Source organism: Lethenteron reissneri, chromosome 9 (genome assembly GCF_015708825.2).
Source record: "Lethenteron reissneri isolate LAM-NWPU_2019-01 chromosome 9, ASM1570882v1, whole genome shotgun sequence".
NCBI lineage: Eukaryota > Metazoa > Chordata > Hyperoartia > Petromyzontiformes > Petromyzontidae > Lethenteron > Lethenteron reissneri.
In genome coordinates, this window is record NC_083787.1 from 6,145,185 (window position 1) to 6,168,426 (window position 23,242).

Here is a 23,242-nt window from a genome sequence, read left to right on the forward strand (position 1 = left end):
CTTCCCGTCACGTGACCCTGTTAACGCTCGTCCCATCAATCCTCATTAGCACGTTAATTAGTAACCATGGTCCCGGGGAGCCATACTGCCCCTTTATCGCCCTGTACTGTCTTTACACTTATAGTGGCTATGAGCCCAGTGTGTTTTCTTGTGTCGGGCAGCTCTAATCCAATCAATAAATTAGCAGATTTCAATTTATTGTTGTCTTTAAGCAAGTACTAACAGGTTCCCATTGTGTAAAGGTACAAGTCCTCTCCATGTATGGAGCTCCCAGAGGCATATGGCCATCACGAAAATTGATGACTGGGCCGTACTGAAGAAGATGAAACTGGTCTATGGTTGTGTCTGTTTCACTGCTGCCTGTTGGGATGGCCACATCTTGTCAATACTGAGAGATGGTGGTCTAAATAACAAAATGGCCAGTCACTTATTTTGTGATGGTGATTTGGATAAGACTGAGAGCCTTTGTACATGCAATGCACACCTTTGTGTGTTGTGAAATTTAGTAGGGCAGATATTCATTGCATAACAGTTGTTCGTGCTCTTCAGTGGTTTTTATTGACGTGTACTGTTTGCTCTCATATTACGATGCCTACATTTTACATAGAAAATCATATCAATACCCACATAGCTATTATTTCAATAAAGATGCATTCAAATAAGTAAGAGCTGAGATATACAGTGCCATAAGCCCATGGACAACTATATTCTTCATTACTAGCAATTTGGAAATCAGTGTCTGGGTCATGTTTTACATTGATATTTAAGCCTCAGGCTTATGTTATTATTTTCAAGCAATCATTAATGCTATCAGCGACTTCCTCTCTGTTGTGACTAGTAGCCACACATTTATGTGAATTTGATGACAAATACAACAGATCTTCTGAAAAAAACTAAATCAACCAACCTGTTCATAACTGGCATACAGGGCATGTTTTAAAATGGAGGCTGACTGGTAATGTCCTTCTTCTGGCCCACTGGGGAAGGCATATTTTATCAGACTTCTATATTTACAGAGCGAAAATAGGCATGTTCCTTCCATGGCCTAAGTGTATACAGCAATCACATGCTGTAACCAGGGCATTGTGAAATTTGTTTTGAAAACAAGAGCCAGCCTTTTGGGAACGTTTTCCATCATAATGTTCCAGTACCAGCGCTTTGAACTGGATCGGAAAAAAAAAATGTGACCTGATAATGCCAAAATTCAAATATCATTGACCTGGTTGCAAAGGTCAGACTTGCAACAGCAGAGATCAAATACAGGCTGCACTCAGTTGTGGGTATATATATAAACATTTTAACGAGAACGTTTGTTGTCGTCGACCTGGGATGTGGGATGTGAGTCGGGGGCAGCTGGGATAATCTCATCGTCCAGAGGCCTCGGACGCGCATGTCACGCTGGGCCGGGCAGGGCAGCAAGGCAACATTTAAACAGCCGCTTTAATTTCAAAACACGGGGTGCCTGGGTTGTCCAGGGGACATATGCCTGTGTTGGAGCAGTGAGCCAGCACCTTTCTGATCTTGGTTTCATGTTCAAAGTTGGCCCCCCAGGGGAAAAATGTTTTTATGTGCACCGAGTTTGATGGTTACAGCCTGTTACTGAGTTATCATCTTCACCTATTGTATATCCTTTGCTGCACTGTCGCCATTTTTCCTGTCTTGTGATGCCACGATTCATTCCCATTTCGACACAGAAAGTTATCTCATAATGAGTTGGATGTCCATGGTGGTCATCTACTTATGCTTCTCGTCCTATGGCTGCCATTCCACCAATAGTCTTTCCATTCGCCATTATCCATTTTAGTGTTCTGTCTAAAGCCACTTACTTTCTTCGCAGTCAGTATCTTCTCTTTTCGTCTGTAAGTGTCATTCTGAGTGTGTGACTTCATTCTTGTATGCATGCAGTGCAGCATTTGTTCCAAAGTACGTTTTTGTTTTCCAGCAATCAAACTAGGAAACAGCATGCGAGTCATGGGCACCAGCATTAATGGCACGCCGTCTTGAGGCCCGAGTCATTTACAAACATGCGTTTAGATTATTTTGTTTATTTGGCTGGTGTACATTTCCACATGATAAGCCATTTCGTTGAGGCTATCATTTGTGGCCATGTCGCTTCTGAAAAATAAGCGAATAGCTCAGTGGGCTTTACCTTTTATTTGTATATTTTTGTATTGATTTGCTTATCTTTCCTATACGTTGCACTCCCATCGTATGTTTGTATTGTTGTTGTGACGTTCTGACCTGCCCCTACTGGACATCTGTGAAAAGACCTTGAACCTCATTGGATTCCTGCAGTATAAAATACATGTCCTGATTCGTATACTGAGTATAGGATGGACAGCAATGAGAGATGTTAAACATCTTCTTTACTTTCAATATGTGGAATGTATCGGTGTCCCCCGGGGAACAAATGGCCATGTTGGAGTTGTGATCCTGGATTCAGATTCAAAGTTGACCACCAGGGATAAAACTAAATGTTCTCGCACAGAAAGTTTAGCAAATTGGTGGTTTCAGGAGGTTTAGCAAAAACCTGTGAAATAACTTAGGACAAATCTATGAGCAGTCATAATATTTGCCGGGTGTTGAAATATGCAGCCTATGAACCGCCTGAAACACTGAAACAGTACTGTATGTTCAAGCAGCTTGCTGTGCCATATTTTTATACATTAAAATGTTTGATATCATCCTCGGCTATTTTCAATCAACTCCGAATTAATGTCACCCCATGCTAGCACCATTAATACTGCCTGCAATTTAAGTTTATTCCCATATGTAGACTTAGTCAATCATTCTATCTCCTCTTTGTGACTTGCTGTTCTTGTATTCTATCGCGGCTGCTATTTCATCACTAATTGTACCTGTCTATCACCGTGCATTCGAGAGACAGGTCTTGATTGTTTTTCTAAATGCCCTACCACAGTAAGTACAATCTGTTAGTGTCTTTGTTCAACATACTTGTTGTTTCATACCTTGTCTGAACAAAAAAAAAATCACGAAATATACCCGATGCGTGCGGCATCTGTGCAGTGGCTTCATTTCTTTTGTAATGTCATTTATTTTATTTTTGTCCTGGCTCCAAGCCAGATTGTCTCACTCTGTAGCCTATAGCAACTGCTGACATGGGCACGGAAACAAAGAGCGTGTGGTGTTCAAGCTGGGAAGTGGGAAATTGTGTTTAGATGATGTCGGTGTGGGGAGGTAGTGCTTTACTACGATTGCATTTCTTGTCAAGTTACTTAAGCAGTATTCTTAGGTTTTTTCTTTAAAGTCACCAGGTAGGTAAAACATCAAAATTAATAAAAAATAAATAAAATAAAAATCACGACGTTTCGGAGGCAACACAAGTCTCCGTCATCAGGTGGGACCGTCACAGCCGGATTAGCTGGTCCCACCTGATGACGGAGACTTGTGTTGCCTCCGAAACGTCGTGATTTTTATTTTATTTTTATTAATTTTGATGTTTTACCTACGTGACTTTACCGAAAAAACCTAAGAATATGAATCCTTACAGTCACGAAAGCTTCAAATCTAGAAATATTTAAGCAGAGGTGGTCAAAATGTGTTGAGAATGGCATAATATAACAAGCATAGATTAACGCTTATTTCAATTACATTAGTTCTATTTTTAGTCACCCAAAAGAGATTACTTTTACATATTTAGTGCTTAACGATCGGATACTACAACTTAAGCTTTATGTTTTTTTACATTTATTTGAATCCTGATGTTTTTTTTAGTACAGTACCCCTTTTTACAGTTATAAATGGGCTGGACCACTGCACGTGCAAACAGGGCAACCTACATTCATTGCCTGGCCATGTTTAACATCAGTGGAGAGTTATATGTGAACTGGGACCCTCCTCCCTCCCCCTTAATTAAGTTGAACTGACCAGCATGGTGAAGTACTCCCATAATCGAGATGGTTGCTAGGAGGGCCTTTGTCCAGCAATAGATTGGCAAAGGATTTACATTTTTATTGGCACAAATCCCAATTGCACTCAGTCGTTCTGGAGGGAAGCACTATGCTCGTGGGTGTTGAAGACCTTGTGGTAGCACTCGCAGTCGCGTGCTGATGTACGAATACACATTTGCCGCTTTTGAAAATTATTCGATTGTAACATTTCCTGTAATGGATCACTGAAAATAAAATATTTGCCATCATTCACCAGCTATGAGCACGGGTTGTGCCGGTTTTCAAAATAACGTTCATATAATGACAATTTGTCACGTGTATCAACACCTAAAACTGTAGTTTTAATTATTTCTTACAAAGTACTCTACAAGTATTTTGTCTGCAGATTATAATTGTATTTGTTACTATATGTCATGGCCAGTGTTTCCTAATGTTGCCCATCTCAATGTTTTATATTTGAATGCAGTAAGTACATTTTAATGGTATCTGCCACCCCACTGATTGTCAAATGTATTCTCTTCCACTCACATGTGGACCAGGTATCAATTGACACGCGGATTATCAATATGAATGTCCACGGTGTGCGTCCACGCGAATATTAAGACATTTGAAATGGGCCACTGGGCCACGGGGACCCGAGTCAGGAAGCTGCTCACAGGGACTACGCTTCTCCTCGTTCAGAAAAAGAACCAAACTCACATCCTGAATCCCGGCTTTCCTGCAGAGGCCACGGAGAGCTACGCAAGAAGGAGTCTGAAGGGAGCGGCGGACAACCCGGGCAGCACGGTCGCAGACGGGGACCCGTCCGGCGTTCACAGCGGGCTCGTCGATATCGTTCCCGACGAGGTGACGGCCGCACGGGCAGCAGGAGCCGACTCCGGCGAGTGCGCCGGGGCTGCGGACCCGGCGACCGGAGGGTGCGGCACAGGGGGCAGCGGTGACGGAAACACGGCACCAGACGAGGAAGCCGCCAGCAAGTTCGCCGAGGTCTACAGCGACACGGACAGCAGTGAAGGGAGCAGCTCCTCTTCAGAGGAGTGAGCGTTTTCCTCTGGAGGAGGCTCTGGATGTTTATCGTTGTGCTTTTGCGAACAGTGGTCAAAGTAACAGCATTTATTTGTTTGTTTAACACGTAGGCTTTCGCGACCAATATCCATAATAGAGGTTATTTTTTTGGGGTTAGATCGCGTAGATATATAAATGTGTCATTTAAACCCGCCACCACCCGACACAGCCAACTAGTAAGGGTTGTCACGTCAACAGAACGTGCAAATTCGTCACTAGTACAGCACACCGGTGTGTTGGAGAGCCAAGCCACAACATTTATAATCTGAGTACGACGTTTCGCCAGTAATTACAACTAGCTTCATCAGGCGACAGCCAGATTTGTGGAGAAGTTCACCTGTTTCGTTCCTGATATAGAGGCGTAGATGTGGTGACCACACTTCTGCGCTCTTGCACAAAGTGGGAGGGGGGGTGGGTGGGATTAATGAGCCAACGTACATTATGCATGGGCATTATGCGAGCCCTTTGATCTTGTCTTTTCTGCCCATTGTGTGTATTAAAATAGCCATACCAACGGTAATCCTTATTGAAGTATGGTGCCCTGTATAGGCATGCATTTAAACAATGTATTATTTGATGATTCGCTTCCACACAGCACTAAGTCGGTAATGGTTAAAATTATTTTTTATTTCTTTAAATTTCGATAGATTCTCTAATTATTCTTGGCCAGTAGTAGCTAGTTTTGTACAGAACGTCAACATTCTCAAAATAAATTGAGTGTCCTTGTTGGCACGCATGTTCTGCTACTGCTGACAGTTGCATTTGGGAGTATTTAATATTTCTCTGATGTTCTTTTAGTCTTGTGCTGATCATTCGTCCTGTTTGCCCAACATAACATTTCCCACACGTGCAGTTAATCCTGTACAAATCTTCTGTTGATAGCTTCGGTAAAACATCTTTTGTACCAGATATAATTTTTTGTATTTTATGTACCGTGCCAAATTTCACTCGGATGTTTTGTTTTTCTAAACATCTGGCTAATTTATCAGTTACTCCCGCAATGTATGGTATTTCAATGCTCGTATTATTTGATTTGGTTTTGGCATTCAATGCCCTGTTGATTTGTGCATCATTGTAACCGTTCATTTGCAGTGCTTCTTTAACATGTTGGGAAAAAAACCTCTTATGGATTTATTTGTTTATTTCAGAAAGCCTCGCTGAGTTTCGAAGTGTTTATCGGAGGGTTCCTGCATGGGCATGTTTACATTTTGCAACTACTGTAGTAAGAACCTATAGTACCCAGAGTAAATCCATACATAGATTACCCTCAGGAATGCATGCATATGCTGTGGGGGTTGGAAACCCATTAACTTTACTGAAATTTAGTGGCCATTCATGAGCAGAGCAAACAGCAGCGTCATGCACATGGTGAAATCATTGTTAAACATCGACCCGTTCCCCAAGGAATTTATGTTACAAGTGTAGATCATCACGCTTTGCAAATATACGAGTTTGTGGTATTTTCATGTTTATTTTAGTTTATTTGTTATATACGGCTTCCTTATTACCGTGATCGTCATTATTGTCACCGTTATTGTATTTTTTTCATCATTAGCAATTTAGTTATTTCTTACACTCATGATACATGCATATCACTTTGAGTGTAAGAATAAATGATGTATTAATCGTTATGCTCATTTAATTTACTCTGCAATACAGTATGATGAATTATAATCGGAATATATTTTTCATGCACCACAAGGATGTAAAAACGAATCATTTTGTCATTAGTGTTAAATTATCACGATTTATTTAATCGTGGAGAGGGGGTTAATTGTGACGTTTGTAGTAATCACCTGTAGCGACTGGCCACGTTGTGGTGTCATGAGGCCCATGTGGCAGGTGAAACATTCTGGCAGAGGGTAATGAGTCTCTTTTATCCATTCTGGCCAGTGAAAAACTAACCCACCGCACAGCTCGAAAAGCCTTTAAACATATCCCTTTTTAAATTAAAGTTTCCTTAAGTCTTTAATGCCACAGACGTTTAGATATTTTTACTTTTACAAGAGTTAAAGGCAAGAGCAAGAACAGACTCTATTGTACTTTTCACAAATTAGGTAATTATTTCATATACCTCTGGCTCAAGCAAATGTCATATTGTTGGTGTCTAAGCTATTTAAAATTTTTTTTTACATATATTACGATGCTTAGGCCAGTATTTTCTCGTGCTTTAACAACTTGAGATTAAAGTGTGTGGAGTATAAGTATGTGGCAGGGTACACTGTTGCTTGAAATGGCCGCTCTAAAGGTTGGGAACACAGAAACATTAAGAAAGCGGGGAAGCACAGTTTTACTTTCCTCTAGGCGTTTGCGATCTGTAATTTGTGCTTGTCAGTCCAGGCCTTTTTGCGTTTAATATAGATCCTTTTGCGAGACATAGCCTTCTGAGTTTATGCATTTGTATAGGGGATATGGCCAGGAGTAGTGTTGCGGGCTTACTTCATTGGTTTAATTAACGACACAGCAGGTCATCACGGCTTCCTGGCCATGTGCCCTTTAGTCTTGGTGCCCAGATCTTAAAGCACAATTTAATCTTTATTCAGCATGAGATTGATATAATAATGTTAATCAAAAGTAGCGTAACGCTCAGAATTTAATAAAAATGTTCATGCTGCTTTTTTATTTATTCTGAAAACGTATTAATGGTTTGTTTTCATTTTAAAAATGATGTTAAAATGTTTTATTCCATTATAATCTTTGAACAATTATTATAATGGACTGGCTAAATTATTTAAAAAAATTTAATCCAACTGTTAATTCGTGTAATGCCAATGAACATCATCTTGAGATATTGTAAAAAAAAATGCTATTATGTGAATTCATTAAATTCCTCACAGTATAGGTGGTTATAGTTCATTCCCTTGTCTGTTGTTAGTCTGACCTCATTGAGCACGTTATTCCTTGAAGTAGAATCGATGCTCGAAAGTATATTTACCCGTAAAGATTTGCTCCTTCAACCCAATTATTGATCAGCCTAGGCCAGGTTTCCAAATAATCTTGTTAGGCAGTGTGTCCGATCGATGAAAGTTGATTTCAATGGATCTTCACGTTAAGGTTTTTGATGAAGTGATTCTACAGGACTTGTATGGTTTGCGTCGATTTATGGACGATGCAAAGCTTTTAGCTTTAATTTGGCCAAAATTGCGAAGTGTAAGTACTGCTCAGAATTAATGCCTGCGTTTACTGGATTTATATTTACATTTTACAAAGACCCCCTACTTTGGCATCCTAGCCATGCACTCTGTACAGTGGTGTATGTATGTTTAACTTATTTTGCTTCGTACCCAGCCAACCGTGCTAATTGGAGGCGTGGTGTAATGTGGTTGGCAAGGGCTCTGCTGCAAGGAGAAGCCCCCCTTGTTCGAGGCGTCTGCACCTTATTTAGGCACATGGGCTCCAATGCAATTTCACCCCCAGATTACTCGATAGCTACACCATTGTCCCTTCCTGTTGTGGCATGGTGCAGTTTCAGGTTGGTGAGGCGGTGCAAGTCTCTAGCCCCTGTGCTTTGGAGGCAACGGTCGCTGGGTTACGTTACATTTTTGAGACTCCCAAACCCACGGGGTTATGGTAGTAAAACAAGTTGAATCCACCTGTGCAGACCTTTGAGTGTTGTTGTGTGCGTGTGTTATTTCCAATTTCCTCACGTGCAAAAAAGCAACCCTTAAAAAGGAAAAAAAAAGCCAATGTAGAACTATTGCTGAAAAGGGGTCTTGATACTCAGTAAGGCTTTCCTAGAAATATTACTGACATCATTATCAATGATAATGATTCTACCATTTGTCTGTGCTCTGTACACAGGGAGGAGGATTTCTCAGGAAGTATCGACCAGTTTCTGCACGACGTAAGGAGGCGGCGCAGAGAGCGTGAAGCGGCTCCCGACGATATCGGCCCCTCCACCATCGGGGTCGAGTGCTGCCTACTCTCAGCCCTCACCTACACCACTTCTCGCACGTATGGCCTTTTCATAACGCAGCCACGCACAAGTACATGGTGCTGTAAACAAGACTGAGTAGTCAAATAATCAGCACATTCAGCACTAGGATGGCAGAATTTAAGAGCTCTCATGAGCTCGTATTGCACCTTTGCAATTATCCTTCTCTTTAGCAGTACATTTTAAGCATTCCCTCTGATATTTGACGCACGTTAATGGACAAATTGTGTGGTCAGAATAGTGTGTTACAACTCGAATCCCAGAATTGAAATGCATTGTAAAATATATATAATATCGCATATTTTTCTTGCATGTGTAGTGAATCATTTCAGAGACACTATTAAGAGGCAACGTTTATTCTACACTTTACACGACACCGTTACACACGGGATGACTACGCCTGTCTCTCACTCTTGTTACCCACGGGACTATAATACACCGATCTCTTTCCTTTACGGGATAACTACAAGCGTGTCAGAGCAGCCACGTGCTGTCTGACCCACGATGTCGAAGACGTAGATGTAGCACCTCGGTTCCACTTCACCCACGGACAGCCCCGATATGCGATCGGGGCTCCCCTTTTATCCCTCTCGGCTCGACCCGGCTCCACCCTCGGCCGCGCCCCCCTTCTCAAACGTTCCCGAAGGTTCCCGACAACCTCGCACATGCTTCCTGCCCGGCGCCGCCCTTAACCACACCCCCCTCAGGAACTCTCCAGAAGCTTCTCGGCCACACTACCCGTGTCCCCCCTCGGTCACCACGCGCTTCACCCGGAGCCGGGGTGACTCGTCCTCACAGCAAACCTCACCACGTTCCCTCGTGACCAATTATGCGGCAATTACTCGCTGCGCTGGCGGAGTGGCTGCTATTTCCTATTCTGTCGGTAGGGCTCCTTTGCCTCTTTCTGCGAGCACCTGGTACCACGCCCCCAGTGACCCATTGTGGTACTGCACGGTGTGCTCACCTCTGTCCCCATATTTCCTTGTTATACTGCACTAAGCGATACTAGCCGTAGTGATCCATTTTACATGACTAGACATGTGTGATGTGTCCTGGTCTTCCTTGTATATAGTAAGAGATAATGCATCTCATTAGGCTCTCACCTCATGAAAGAACACGAATCAAAACAACGTTCACATGGCAGTTTTTACCCAGACATGTCTTTCGCAGCCCATTAGATCTAAGATTTGAATTCGATACAAAAAGATCATGTAATTACTCCATGCACATTGCTCAGCATTAGGCTGTGATACAATTGCAGTCTTTGAATATTTTGCATCCAAACTAATTAGTAAATAGTGCCCTTATTTGATGAGGGTAACAGCTGTGCGCCCCCTCACAACCACAGCCTGCAGCATCCCCGAACAACCACAGCGTGCGGTGGCCCCCAACAGACTGGTCAAGTAAATCCTTACGATCCACTCGCACAGCGTGCAGCAGCGGAGCGAGCACGGCTCTGCCTCAGGGCAGCAGTGGAGAGAGTGCGTCTGGCTCCCTCACGGCAGCAGTGGAGATAGCGCGGCTCTCCGTCAGGGCAGCAGTGCACAGCACGGCTCTGCCTCAGGGCAGCAGTGGAGAGAGCGCGTCTGGCTCTCTCACGGCAGCAGTGAAGACAGCGCGGCTCTCTCTAAAGCCAGCAGTGGAGAGCACGGGGTCCCTCGGGTCAGCAGTGGACGGAGCACGGCTCTGCCTCACTCTCACTCACCCGTCTCCTCACTGTCACTCACCCATCTCCTCACTTTCACACACCCGTCTGTTGCTCACGATCACGTGACGCACTTCAACCAATGGAGGGGGGGGGCGTACATGTTTGGGAGGGGCTCACCTCTGGTTGGCTGCTTGCTCGCGGTCACGTGACGCACTTCAACCAATCCGTGCCGCGTTAATCACAGGCACAGAATGAAATAAATAATGACAGATCTGGGCTATTATATATGCTTATGTTCAATATAGAGGGTTTTTTTACTCATGCAAAGAACTGGCCAAAGTACTCTGCCCTTTAAATGTTAATCCGATTACAGCCCCTGGATGAGAACCCAGGGGAACGTCTACCAACCTCCTCCCTCTGAAATTACTTGAGCAGGCAATAAAGGAATTGCATAGGCGATTAAAGTAAAATTAATAGGAAACATGGCACAAACGGGTAAAGTAAAAAAAAGCCCACAAATATTTTATTTTCTGAGACTATTTTACTCTGAATAATCACTTGAGATGGAACATCTCATTGGCAAGGATGTCCATGGTTTCAAAAGATGTGTAGTTCAAAAGGATACAGGACAATGGGCTACAGTTGGTTATGTAAATGGCGCTCAAGAGAAAGAAAATTGTAAAAGCAAATGACCCAAGGGGATATGGAGCGATAACATCAAAACACAAGTGGGAGGGAGCAGCATTACAACCGCTGAGTGCAACATTTCTGTGGTGTTATCAAACAATTGGCTTCGTACAGCAGTGAATTTAAACGAGCTGATAACACTCGCGATTGTGATCGAAGTGCTAGAATTCACAGTTCGCAATGAGACGGGGTTAAGTAGAGGGAATAAAGAGTGGTGGCACAAACTTCGTAGAGAATCTGACAGAGAAAGGACCGATGGAGTAACATAAGGACGGTGCAGTATTTCACGGTGTGCAGTTTGACACCAGAGGGAGGTTTGGGAAGTCTGTAAGCTGCGCACCACTGAAACGTAACGTAACTTGGGGCTCATTTTCTTGGTTCTTTCGGTCAAGTCACGTAGAAGGGAAATAATAAAATAAAAAAAATAAAACATACTAAAATACAATTCTCACGACGTTGCGGCCACAGCGCAAGCAGCCGTCCTCAGGTGAAGGACACCAGACAGCCCTGTTCTTCACCTGAGGATGGCTGCTTGCGTTGTGGCCGAAACATCGTGAGAATTGTATTTTATTATGTTTTATTCGTATTATTTTATTATTTCCTTTCTACGTGACTTTACCGAAAGAACCAAGAAGATGAATCCCTGCAGTCACGAAAGCTTTCAATCTAAAATTGGGGCTCATTTTTGGCTGAAGGAGAGACTCGTTGTTTTTCGTGCGGCAGAATTGTGTTTGGCCGTTGTGGCACACCTCATTAAAAATGCACGTGTATGTATTATTAATTCGCTTTTAAACAGTTGCTAAATGCATTTCCCATTGTGCTCCCTGAAGAGAAGGCACTCATTAAGTACCAATCCATTTCTTTGAAAATGCCATTGGGTTTTAATATGCAAAATCTGCTTAAAAGTGACATACTCTGGGATGCAATTGCATTACTATTACATGGATGTGAGGAAGGGGAAACAGATTTATGAAGGGCATCAACAAAAGCTGCATGCATTGGAAGGTATATACCAAAAACTATTGTGGATCATTATATGTCCCCTAAGATGTTAAGTCTAGGCCTGGAAGTATCGTCTCTTACAAGCTTACTTATAAATATAAGACAAAGAACCTACGTATAGCCTTAATATGATGTTGGGGGAATTACTGTCAGCGAGCACCTCTTACAAAGACAAATATCCCCCGTATAGCCTTAACAGACTAATGAGGCAGGTGCTGTTAGCGAGCACCTATGAAGGCCGGCACGGTACACGAGAGGGTGGGTGGCCAGTGTCGCGCCCGACCACCTTTGTCTTTCCAGTGGTGATGTTATTACACACTGCACCAGGTACTCATTTAAGGCTGAGTCGACCTAGGGGAGGCCCAGCACCGTTTTAGATAATCATCACTGATGTTGACCATGAGTGGTAATCGAACTCGGGTCACCGGATTAATGGCGCAGCGCGCTAACCGCTGCACTGCTGCTACAAGACCAACAGAGACACGTACTGTACGTGCAATACAATACAATTATGTTTCGAATATTAAATTGTTTATACAATAGTGTCTCAAGATGTTGTGCTTTCAATCTTAATTTGGAGCTTTCGTGACTGCAGGGATTACTCTTTGGTTCTTTCGGTAAAGTCACGTATAAAGATAAAATAATAAATTAAATAATAGCATACTACGACGTTTCGATTGCAACACAAGCAATCATCATCAGGTATAAAAGAAATAGCAACAAAAATCTAACCAGAAAACTATAGACAGACATATAAGCAGACAGATATCACAAAGATACACAGAGAGAGAACACGTATCGGCACAAAGAGAGAGATCGTCTCTGTGACGAGGCCTTAAATAGAGAGAGGGGGGTATGAGTAGGTGATTAAGAAGGGAGAGAGTATATGTTTCAAATGGGGGGAAAGGGTATCGATGGTGGAGATGGGGTGAGATTCTATGATTGGAATGTCTCTAAAGCCTGGGCTTGAACATAGGAAGGGAACACACGGCCATCATCATTATTGTCCAACGTAGAATAATAAAAATTATATATAATTACATATGACTTCATAGTAACGGAATGGCAGCCAAGGAATGGAATGTGCTTCAGTGATTAATTTTGCCCGTGCGCAAGTCCTTAAGTGGATTGTGAGAGGTGGCAGCAACTTTGGGAGGCCTTCATTAGCAGTGGATTGATCATGGCTGATGATGATGAAGTCCCTTTATTTAAAAAAAGTGTGTTATATCAGTTAAGCTAGTTGTATTGCTGAGTTTTGTTTGCTCTTCCAGGACGTCTGGGGAAAAGGTGTTCTTACTGCAGCTCATGGCTACAAGGAAGCGTTTCCGCAAGTACGGACTGGGACGATTCCTCCTGCAGGTGAGAATGTGTCACTCTGTCACTGCTGCCCCGCGTTTGTGGAATACCCTCGCCCCTTGGTTCCCTTCCTTCACTGCCCCCTTTTTATACTCTCGTTTTTTTGCATTCTTCGTTGTTGTCACTTCTGACCCATCCCGACTGGACATCTGTGAAAAAGGGCTTCGTAACTCATCGGATTTCTCCTCCAGGATAATTACAGATTCTGATTCTGATGTCTTGATTAGACCAAACTACAAAGCTTACTTGAACCTGGACTTAACCTTATTTTTTCTCTTGCCGCTTGTGTGCCCTGTCCTTTTTTGTTTATTCGCGTGTGCTTCGTCCGCAACCGCTAAACACCTCGTTTTGTTGTACAATATTCCGTAAAGACCTTGCATTCGTTCTTTGCATTAGTTATGATTTTGTCTTTTGATGTTGTTGCTGATGCATTGACGCACCACAGATCTCCCGTGTAAAATAGCCGGGTAATTGGCTAAATGGGGTAATCCGTGTGTAAAGACAGTACGGGGTAATCCGTGTGTAAAGACAGTACAGGGGACTAGCGGTCGCAGGGGGTAACGACAGAGGAATTCGCATAGGAAGAAACTAGCGACCACAGGAGATAATGACAGGTTAAGGGACAGACAGGGGAACGATCTGGGGTCTACGAGAAGGATCGAGAATAGGGGCTGTGGCCACGTGATAGAAGGGGGCAGGTGCGGAGCAGGGACCGAGAGCCATCGAGAGGGTTCGAGAGAAGGGGTCGTGGCCAAGGGTCTAGGGATGGCCACACAGGGGATGAAAGGGGTCGAGAGGAGAGGCTCGAAGTTGCTGTTGTAGTCGGGGTCTTCGCCTGTCAAGTGAACGTGTCTTCAATAAAGAATCATCACAAGGGCAGTGTCTCCTGGAGTCGTTACACGTGTAACAAATTAAATAAACTGCAAACAGCATTGTTCATGAACATTGGCCACACTGCACTGAAGATGTTAACAGCTATGAATAGGAAATGTATTAAAATAACAGATTAATAAAAACATAGCAACAGTTTTAATTCGATTAGCTTGCTATTTTTTATATAAATTAATTGCATTGGCAAATTCATCATTTGGCGGCAATGTATTAACGATGTGGAGTTCTCTTGGTTTTAACCCTTGTAATAATAATGATGTTTTTGCTGGGTTGTTTAGGCAATAGGCGCACAGACCAATCTCTTGTCATTATTTCTGCCTATTTGTTTATCTTATACAAAGGGTTGTCATGATAATTGTATAACAATTGAAGTCTATATAAGTCCCTTCAGTACATACAAAATAATTAACTTTGAAGGAGGACATAGCCCTACAATTTATGAAGAGAGAGAGAAAAATATTTACATTTGGAGAAGATTCAAATACTGATAATGGTACCTTAATCTGTTTTTATGTTTCGTATACTCAAACCTCAGCTTTGATAAGGTATGGTTGGGGCGTTTACTTGAAGCTCAGGCAATGTTCTTGATAACAGATGTGCAATTTGTTTTGCCAAATCTGAAAAGCTTTTCAGATTGTTGTGCTACTTAGTAAAATTTGTCTCCTTTGAGAAAATAGCCTGGTTGAATAATCATCTTTGTGATGCTAATGCAAGTGTTTTAGAACATTCGTATTATTTGAATGCACATCAAACAGCGTAATCACCCATCTGACATGTATTTGTAGATTTAGGAGTAAATAAGACGTTCTACTTTTTGTCAACCACCTTTCAACAACACGCATTTTCGGTGTCGGTTTTGCTGCAAGTGTCTTCCTTGGAGAATTATTTGAATGTAGGTGGCCATTGGAAACACTTTTTTGCAGAGTTTATGTGACCAGTTGCAACAAAACGGTTTTGCCTTCGAGCTTGGTATGGATGGCATTCTCTGAAAATTCTGAATTCACGATTCTTTACTTTTCACTGTCTTAGGGCAGAGTGCTAGATATCTCAGCTTTTATGAATACTGACATGTTCTTATACACCTTTGCAAGCACATACATCTCACATAGGATATATATACACAAATGGATGGCTATTGTCATCATGTTAATGAGCACTCATTGATTGTGTGCTTCACTTTAATGGGACTGGAAGGTCGTTTGATACTTGAAAAGGGGTTAATGTGAATAATGGGTTGGAAAAATGCATGCTACCCTAAATTAAAGGCCACGTAAGAGTGGCATTTAAACGTCTCAAATTATGTATTTCATATGTACGGAATATTTAACAATTAGGGTATGTAGGGCAGACTTGGAATTCAAAGTGCTGTTTTTTCTCAGAATTCTGAAAGGCTCATGCATGAGGATGCTTATCCCTCTGTGTACTTGTGCCAACACTCCACATTTATGTTTTATGAATTTCGTGATTAATTAATGTTTTGATATTATTTAATTTCACGTGATTTGGCACAGACTACATATATATTGAGGGTAGCGCTGGTGAATTGGTTGGCATACTGCACTATGAACCTGGCGACTTGAGTTGAATTCCTGGCCATGGCTAACATCAGTGCTAAGTGATATCGGAAGCTGTGATCGGTCCCCCTTTCACCAAGCCATACTTACCAGCACAGTGCAGTTATGGTCCATCAACGCCCATAACTGACATGATGTGGGAAGCCTTCATTCAGGAGTGGATTGACAAAGAACTGTAATACATTCTTATTCGTAGCAGTATTAATATACACTCAAAGGCAGCCAGCACTTCACACTCACACTTTTTATTCTGGAGTGAGTGGCAGATATTTCTACGGCAGATGCCAGTCTACTGCTTCTCATTTTTGGCTTCTGAACCAAGAGGTGCTTTTCATTTTACTGACCTGAGCCTGGGAAGGGTGGGGGGGAATGGGTGGATGATGGCCTGACGCTAGCGAGTTTAGCCTGACCAGAATTGTAACTCACTTCTATGTTGTCATGAAACCATTTATCTACCAAGCGAGTTATCTTGTACTTTATTTGCACATCAATATAATGTACACCACCTGGCAGCCAGCCTTCCGACACTTCACGTGGCCACAAAGTACACCTAGCCTGGCACAAGCGTCGTGATGATGTCACCGCCACTTAGTGGTAAATTGCGTTTGTTGTGTATATATGTATATATATACACACATATATACCAATACACATTGAAATTTTATAATCTTAAAGCATATGATTTGCCTTATTGTAGTAAAAGCCATGGGTGAAGCTTTCTATATCATCAAAAATACCTCTCACCTGAACAAACATACTCGCCATTGAAGATAAACATTTACTAATTTAATGTTATAATAAAAAAAAAACTGTTCTGGGAAGCAGAAATCAGTGAAGCAAAAACCATTATATACTGTACTCTGTGCCCAGGTCTATGCTGCCTGTCTTTGCCCAACCCAGAATGACCAGCATGGTGAAGTATGGTCAAACAGCCTCCATGATCCACACGATACAGGGAGGCCCTCATCCAGCAGTGGATTGACAAACGGGCTGCACATGTACATGATAAAAAAAAAACAGTGTGCCACTCATTAAGCAGTACACCACCAGTGCATCGCAGATGTTGATTTGCATATGAAACATGTTTAACAACAATTAAGCGTTCCATTTTTGCAAGCAGTCATTTATCATGTTGGTAGTAACGTAATTGGCTACGGTAATAATTGGTGCTGCAATGCTGCAACTCTAATGATGGTAGATATTTGAAATAACCGTTTGTTTGAATGGCTGGAGCACATTATTGAACCATTGTCAAACGAGGCGTTTTCAAATATTGCCCCTGTTTTAACATTTTTATTAATTTATTTACTCTGGTATCATCATGTTGGACACAGCGTTGGCTGCAATGATACCATTGCTGTGATTAGTAATCAATATTTTGTCATGGCCTGCGTCACTAATTACATTTTTGTTATCTGCAATTGCAAACGTTTTTTTTCAAAGAAATTCAAGCCAGTCGCTTGTGCCAATTTCGACACTTAAAGATTATTCAGCGTTTCAGATCAAGTGGTGGCACCGGTGGAGGCTAATGTTGAGCTGCTCATGATGACAATAACTCATAGTAATGTGAGGTTGAAATGTTTTTGTAATGGTGTGATAGTGATGATGATGATGATGATTATCATTAACACCGGTAAGTGTGGTCGAAGCAATGACTGATATAAAATTACATTCAAATGAGTTTGGTATAAGTTACAGATTTTTAAAAGCTTTGAGAGTAAATATGAGCAACCTAATATCAGATAGATCAATGCTACCCCAGTACTTTTGTTCTACCCATATAATATAGTAAAGTGTATGAATTCATGTCAGTCACACCTATGGAAAACAATGTTTAGTTATTTGTAATATGTATTGAATTATCCTCAGTATCATTGTATTGTTCTGCCATCGTAATGTTGGTAATGCTACTATAGTGCGGTGTTGGATTTACTGATTGTGTTGGTGGTTCAATTGGTAGTCACAGTGATAATAGTTCTATTGAAGGTGATGGTGAAGTAAAAAGTAATGCAGATGTTCTCAGCTTTACATTTTTGTTTAAAATATGTTACGTCACGATGTTAAAAATCCAGGAGCTCATTGTTACAATATTTTCTACAGAATTTGCAGCGGACGACTATCGTTAAAGGATAGCGTGTCATTGTTATCTTTCATTTCTGCATTTGTTTTTATGCCAAATGTCTGCTGTCCCTGCATTTAAATAATATGAGGCTTTGGATGAGTTGAGCACCCGTGCAGGGTGGAGGAAGGGAGGTTACTCAGACAGGTGGCACGTGTATATTGGTAACTGTTAGGCATGCAAGTGCATCAATTCATAAATTAATTTTGATTATTTCGCTTATAATACATGCATCAAATGACGTGGGTAGTATCATGAAACTCGTACGATAACATCTTCATACCACGTGTGTGTTTTTATTCATAAATGTGAATGGTCTTCTGGTATAGTTGAAACAAGTGGCCTAATTATAATTATATAACAATGGATGATACATTCATGGCCCCCCGTTTATTATTTTCACATATCGTATGTGATTGGTTCACCACAATGGAACATGAAGAATCAAATCCTGACTTGAGTTGTGACCCCACATCATTTGAGTGCATCGAATCACAAGGGCAGGGGAGGGTGAGACAAATCCGTACACGCTTTGCTGCCGAGTGATAAGACCTTAAGGCAGGTACCGTAAGAGCAAACCTTGTAGGATGAGTTGCGACATGGCAACAGGAGCGGAATCTATCAGTCGGAAGCAATGGCAAAGTGTGGCACATTCAGTGTCATTGACCGCGAGAACCTTGTTGATCCCTACAATCTCTGGCTGAGATGAAACGATACGGAAGGGCAAGGCTTTCATTTCCAGGGCAAGATGGGCTGGCCTCAGCTCCTCGACAGTAGACCAGCAGTCTTGCAGAGGGTGGAGTAAGTCGTCCCCCGCAGTGCAGGCTAGCTTGTTGGTTGTGTGCACCTATGTATGCATATTGGACTTCTTTTGCACCGTACATAGATAACTGTGCTAATCGGGCGTGCGGGGGGAAGGACAAAAAACGAATCACAAAAAAGCAGTTCTAAAGAAATGAGCTTTCAATCTAGATTTAAAAGTGTATAGCTCCAGTGGCTTCCTAATATTGGAACGAAGAGCGTTCCAGACGGCTGCAGAAGCGCAGCTGAAAGCGCTCGATGCGGTGACCGTCTTTTTTTCGATGGCTATCCATAAGCCATTTAAACTGATCGCTGTTTGTTGGCAGATGCTGAAGGAGCTCATGGAGTTGTGGCAGTACGATGCCATCCTGGTGCACGCCGACAGCGGAGCCGTGAGCTTCTTCACTCACCACGGCTTCAGCGATGATGTCATCCTCAACAGCAAGTTCAAGTGAGCGGAACTGTAAAGAAAGTCACCATCCAAAAGAAACGGTGCTCGTTGTGTTTCCTAGGCTGTCCGACACTCGTTTGAAGCGTTTGTTCGTTAAAGAAAAAGCTATTTAAAGTTACGGTTATGTGGCACTTTGGTGAGATGACAATGATGTCGCTGGACTGAAGTTATGATCTAGTAGTGTCCTTGTAGCAGTATAGAAATATCACCGTGATATCCTATACACGTAAATACATCAACGAAATTGCCTTACTACAGCGTGATCGTGATTTACTCGACTGTAGCTTAGAATTTCATTTTTATTAATGAAGCTTCAAACTGCATATTGGACAGCCGTTTTTGGGTTATAGCTTCCTTTTTAAACCCCAAATAAAAAGGTCAGTGTCTCAGACGAGCTTTGGGAGTTGCTCATCTCTGTTGTTGGCCCTTAGCCAATGGTGGAAATTCCACATTCCTGTCGTTGGGGCCAGTTTGTATAAAGGACAACCATCGTTGATTGTCAAAAAAACACGGTGTTTTTTAAATTGGCTCTGGAAAGATGATGTACTGAGTCAGCCTCTAATTATGATTCAAGGACTCTGCAACACTTCCACCCATATGGAATATATCTATCTATCTGGACATGCATTAACGAATTAGTTATACTATTAAAAGAGCCATATTTAGATGCATGACCCATGGAGGGCATTCACTGCCCTTGGTGCTGGTGTTGTGGGCATTTATTCCCAGATATTTTTTCTGAGTCACATCTACAATCTATTTCCACCATGTATGTAATGCCAGGGCATCTGGTTGTCACTTTGATCATCATTTTGGAATCACCCTCCAATCTACTTGCTTGCCGAGCCAATAAATGAGAGCCAATTAGCCTCGTTATGTGCGCTGGGCCCTGCAGGACCATCAGTGCAAATGCCCTTATCTGCGAGACAAGTGCCAGCAAAGGTTGGGCATAGAGGGGGAGAGCGTTTTGGAAAGGCGACTGAAAGAATTGCTCACCGCACCGTATGGCCTTTTGGCGAAATAATGCCAAATACTTGCACACATTAGCGGAGAGTCTTAATTATGGGAAAAATGCAATTAGTGCTTGAATTGTGCAGAGTGCAGCTTCCCAGGAGGGACTGCAGGTGCGATGGGGGAACCGTGCACTTGCCACGCTTCTATGACTCAACGTTCATTCTCATTATGCCACTTTTGTGCGATCGTAATTCTACAAACAAGGTAACTGCCCCAGGATTCCTTCTTAAACATCAGCGGTAGTGCAGTGTTGGAGTAATGGGAGGAGAAGCAAGAAGAGAATAGGATACTTTCTCGAAGAAAAAAGGTTTTGAAAAGTTCTAAAAAGGTTTTAGAGACATTAAATAATCCTCAAAGTCAGGTGATTAAATTGTTATGTTTGCCGCATATGCCATGTTCGGCAATTACCTAAAACTGCCCCTGCACAAGTGTCGAATTTGCTGGCATAACACACAACTCTGCAGCTCGGCAACCAATGGTTCATACTTGTTCATTGGCATCACTAGAGAACGTTAATGGGCCATTGAAGATTCTCCAATTATTGCTGATTATTTTTCACTTTGCTGGCAGCATGCCCTTTACTTAAGTGGTCCAGGAAGCATGAAATGAAATGACTTGGAACTGAAACAGCCCAACCCCGCTTTGGTTTTTCAAAGCTCATTAGTGTACTGTTGAAACACGGCCGTTGTGTTGTGTTGCAGGGAGTATTCTGACGACTGGGTCAACACGACAATGATGAGCTACTTCCCAGAGTACTGCGCAGGTAGTGCACACTACACACTCGGTAGGGGACAGTCCGTGGTCCCAGTGATATAGAGGGCAGTGTCTTAACTACAAACAAACCAACAATAATACAAAGAAAAACCCCGCATTCACCTTACCATATTTAGTTTCACATAATATAAGTTTGGCAGGAAAACATTTTAGCGGGCTAATTATCTGCCAGAGTCCTTGAGCTGGGACCATAAAGATCCCTGGTTGCTGTTTAAACTGAGTTCTCAAGTGTACCGACTTGATTGTATAAACTTTGTTATCAATGACTGCACATTTTTAGTTTTCATACTAAATAAGATTTTCACTTCATTTGCCACATTTTCAACTCTCAGGATTACAGTGCAGCAGTTTTTATTGCCGCGTAATGAACACTTGTTTCAGTGGCGCATGTGTGGGAATTTGCAGGGTCCCCAAGGATGGATAGGGGGCAATCAAAGTGTTCTTATGGGTTGTTCTGTGATGCTCTTCTCTCTGCCATTGTCTTCATCACGCACAGTTACATTTCAGCTGGCTTCATCATAAAATGACTTGCGGGATAATAATATTACATTGATGTGCATAGTGGAGGGTGTTTTGCGAGCACTGAGCATTTTGATGTTGGGTTCGAGTGCATGTTTCTCTAAAGTACTCATTAGGGCTCAAACGAGAGCAGAACATTAATAGACAGCCCTCCTGTCAGATTTAATGTTTTTGATCCTCACCCTGTGCCTGGAATATGAATTTCATCTTTGGCAGATATCTGCTTATTGGGATTAAACGGATCCTGAACTGTATTTTATATAGATTGTGATCTTTTTTGTCTTTCATGGACTCATTTTGAAAGCTGAGTAGTTGTTGTTCTCAGCAAAGGCCGTCTCACTGAAAATTACGCAAAAAAATTTCTAGACGGTTATTATGTGTAAATGCTTGTTGTTCTTATCTTATTTTGAATTTCAATCAATAACTATTGCATGGATTTATCTCGAGTATGTCTGTTAAAAAAAATCATGTTTGCTTGAGCAACCTAAACAAACGTAAATGATCCCCAGGGTTCCCTCTGTAAAAGTGACGTTTTTCTCGGTGAGTTTTCGTGCGACTCAAATAAAGGGCTTGATTGATTGATGGTATCACCTGTCCATAGGAGGCTGATAAATACACACAATGGAAACCTGACACCTATGCATGCAAGTTTATTTAAAAAATATATATAACCTTGGCTGTTTTCATACAACCAGAGTGCAGATAGGCCGACACCAGTAAATGTAAATGTGGAGCAGGTACCATTGCCTCTGTATGTGACTCCCATAGAGCCTCATTTTGATGGTGCCCATGTGTTTTGAGGACACATTGTGAATTTATGAAACCACCTATTATTGTCAGGCCCCTGTGTGAAAACATGTCTTCGAGAGCTTAGCACCCACAATGCACTTCGTGGCCAATTATCCAGAAACACTGCACTGCAAATTAGTCTATGCGCTGTGGAAAAATAATGAATGGATGAATAAATAGCCTAATAAAACTCTGGGGAGTTCCTTTAGATGCGTTTAAAAAAAACTAAATATACAAAGTGCTCTCCTGAATACATGTTTGTGTTCCTGGCCCAGGCTAATTGCCAAGAGTGTGTTGCACTAATCAGTGTATGTGTGCCAATTGCTGGATCTTTTTCTTTGAAATACCTTGAGGGAAACAGCAAACCCCAGTGGTGTCCACAGCTCACAATAGCATCTATGATGAAAACCAACACTGTACAAAGCACCATGGCACTCATTTCATCTCTGCTCTGAGCAACCTTTTGACCGAGCAAGCAGAATTGTGCGGTGCAGTAAACGCCCACTAATCCCGGGTTATTGGAATGTGACCGACCCTCTTTTATAAAGCTGGAAAATCTGAATTAAAGACGGTTACACTTTAGTGGGATGGAGCAATGGTGCAGTGGGATGGAGCAATGGTGCAGTGGTCCATACACTGCGCTGTGAACACAGCCACCTGACTTTGATTCCCAGCCACAGCCAATGTCAGTGGCAAGGGATTTCTAA

General features: G+C 42.1%; 1 protein-coding gene across 1 annotated transcript in view; it reads left to right on the plus strand.

Annotated features, from left to right (window-relative positions):
- LOC133340484 (uncharacterized) overlaps positions 1–23,242 on the plus strand; it is a 63,315-nt gene that overhangs the window by 27,859 nt on the left and 12,214 nt on the right. The window contains exons 3-7 of the mRNA XM_061548774.1: positions 4,636–4,948; positions 8,778–8,930; positions 13,519–13,606; positions 19,315–19,439; positions 21,155–21,216. Coding sequence (XP_061404758.1) covers positions 4,636–4,948; positions 8,778–8,930; positions 13,519–13,606; positions 19,315–19,439; positions 21,155–21,216 — 741 coding nt within the window. The remainder of the gene's footprint in view (positions 1–4,635; positions 4,949–8,777; positions 8,931–13,518; positions 13,607–19,314; positions 19,440–21,154; positions 21,217–23,242) is intronic.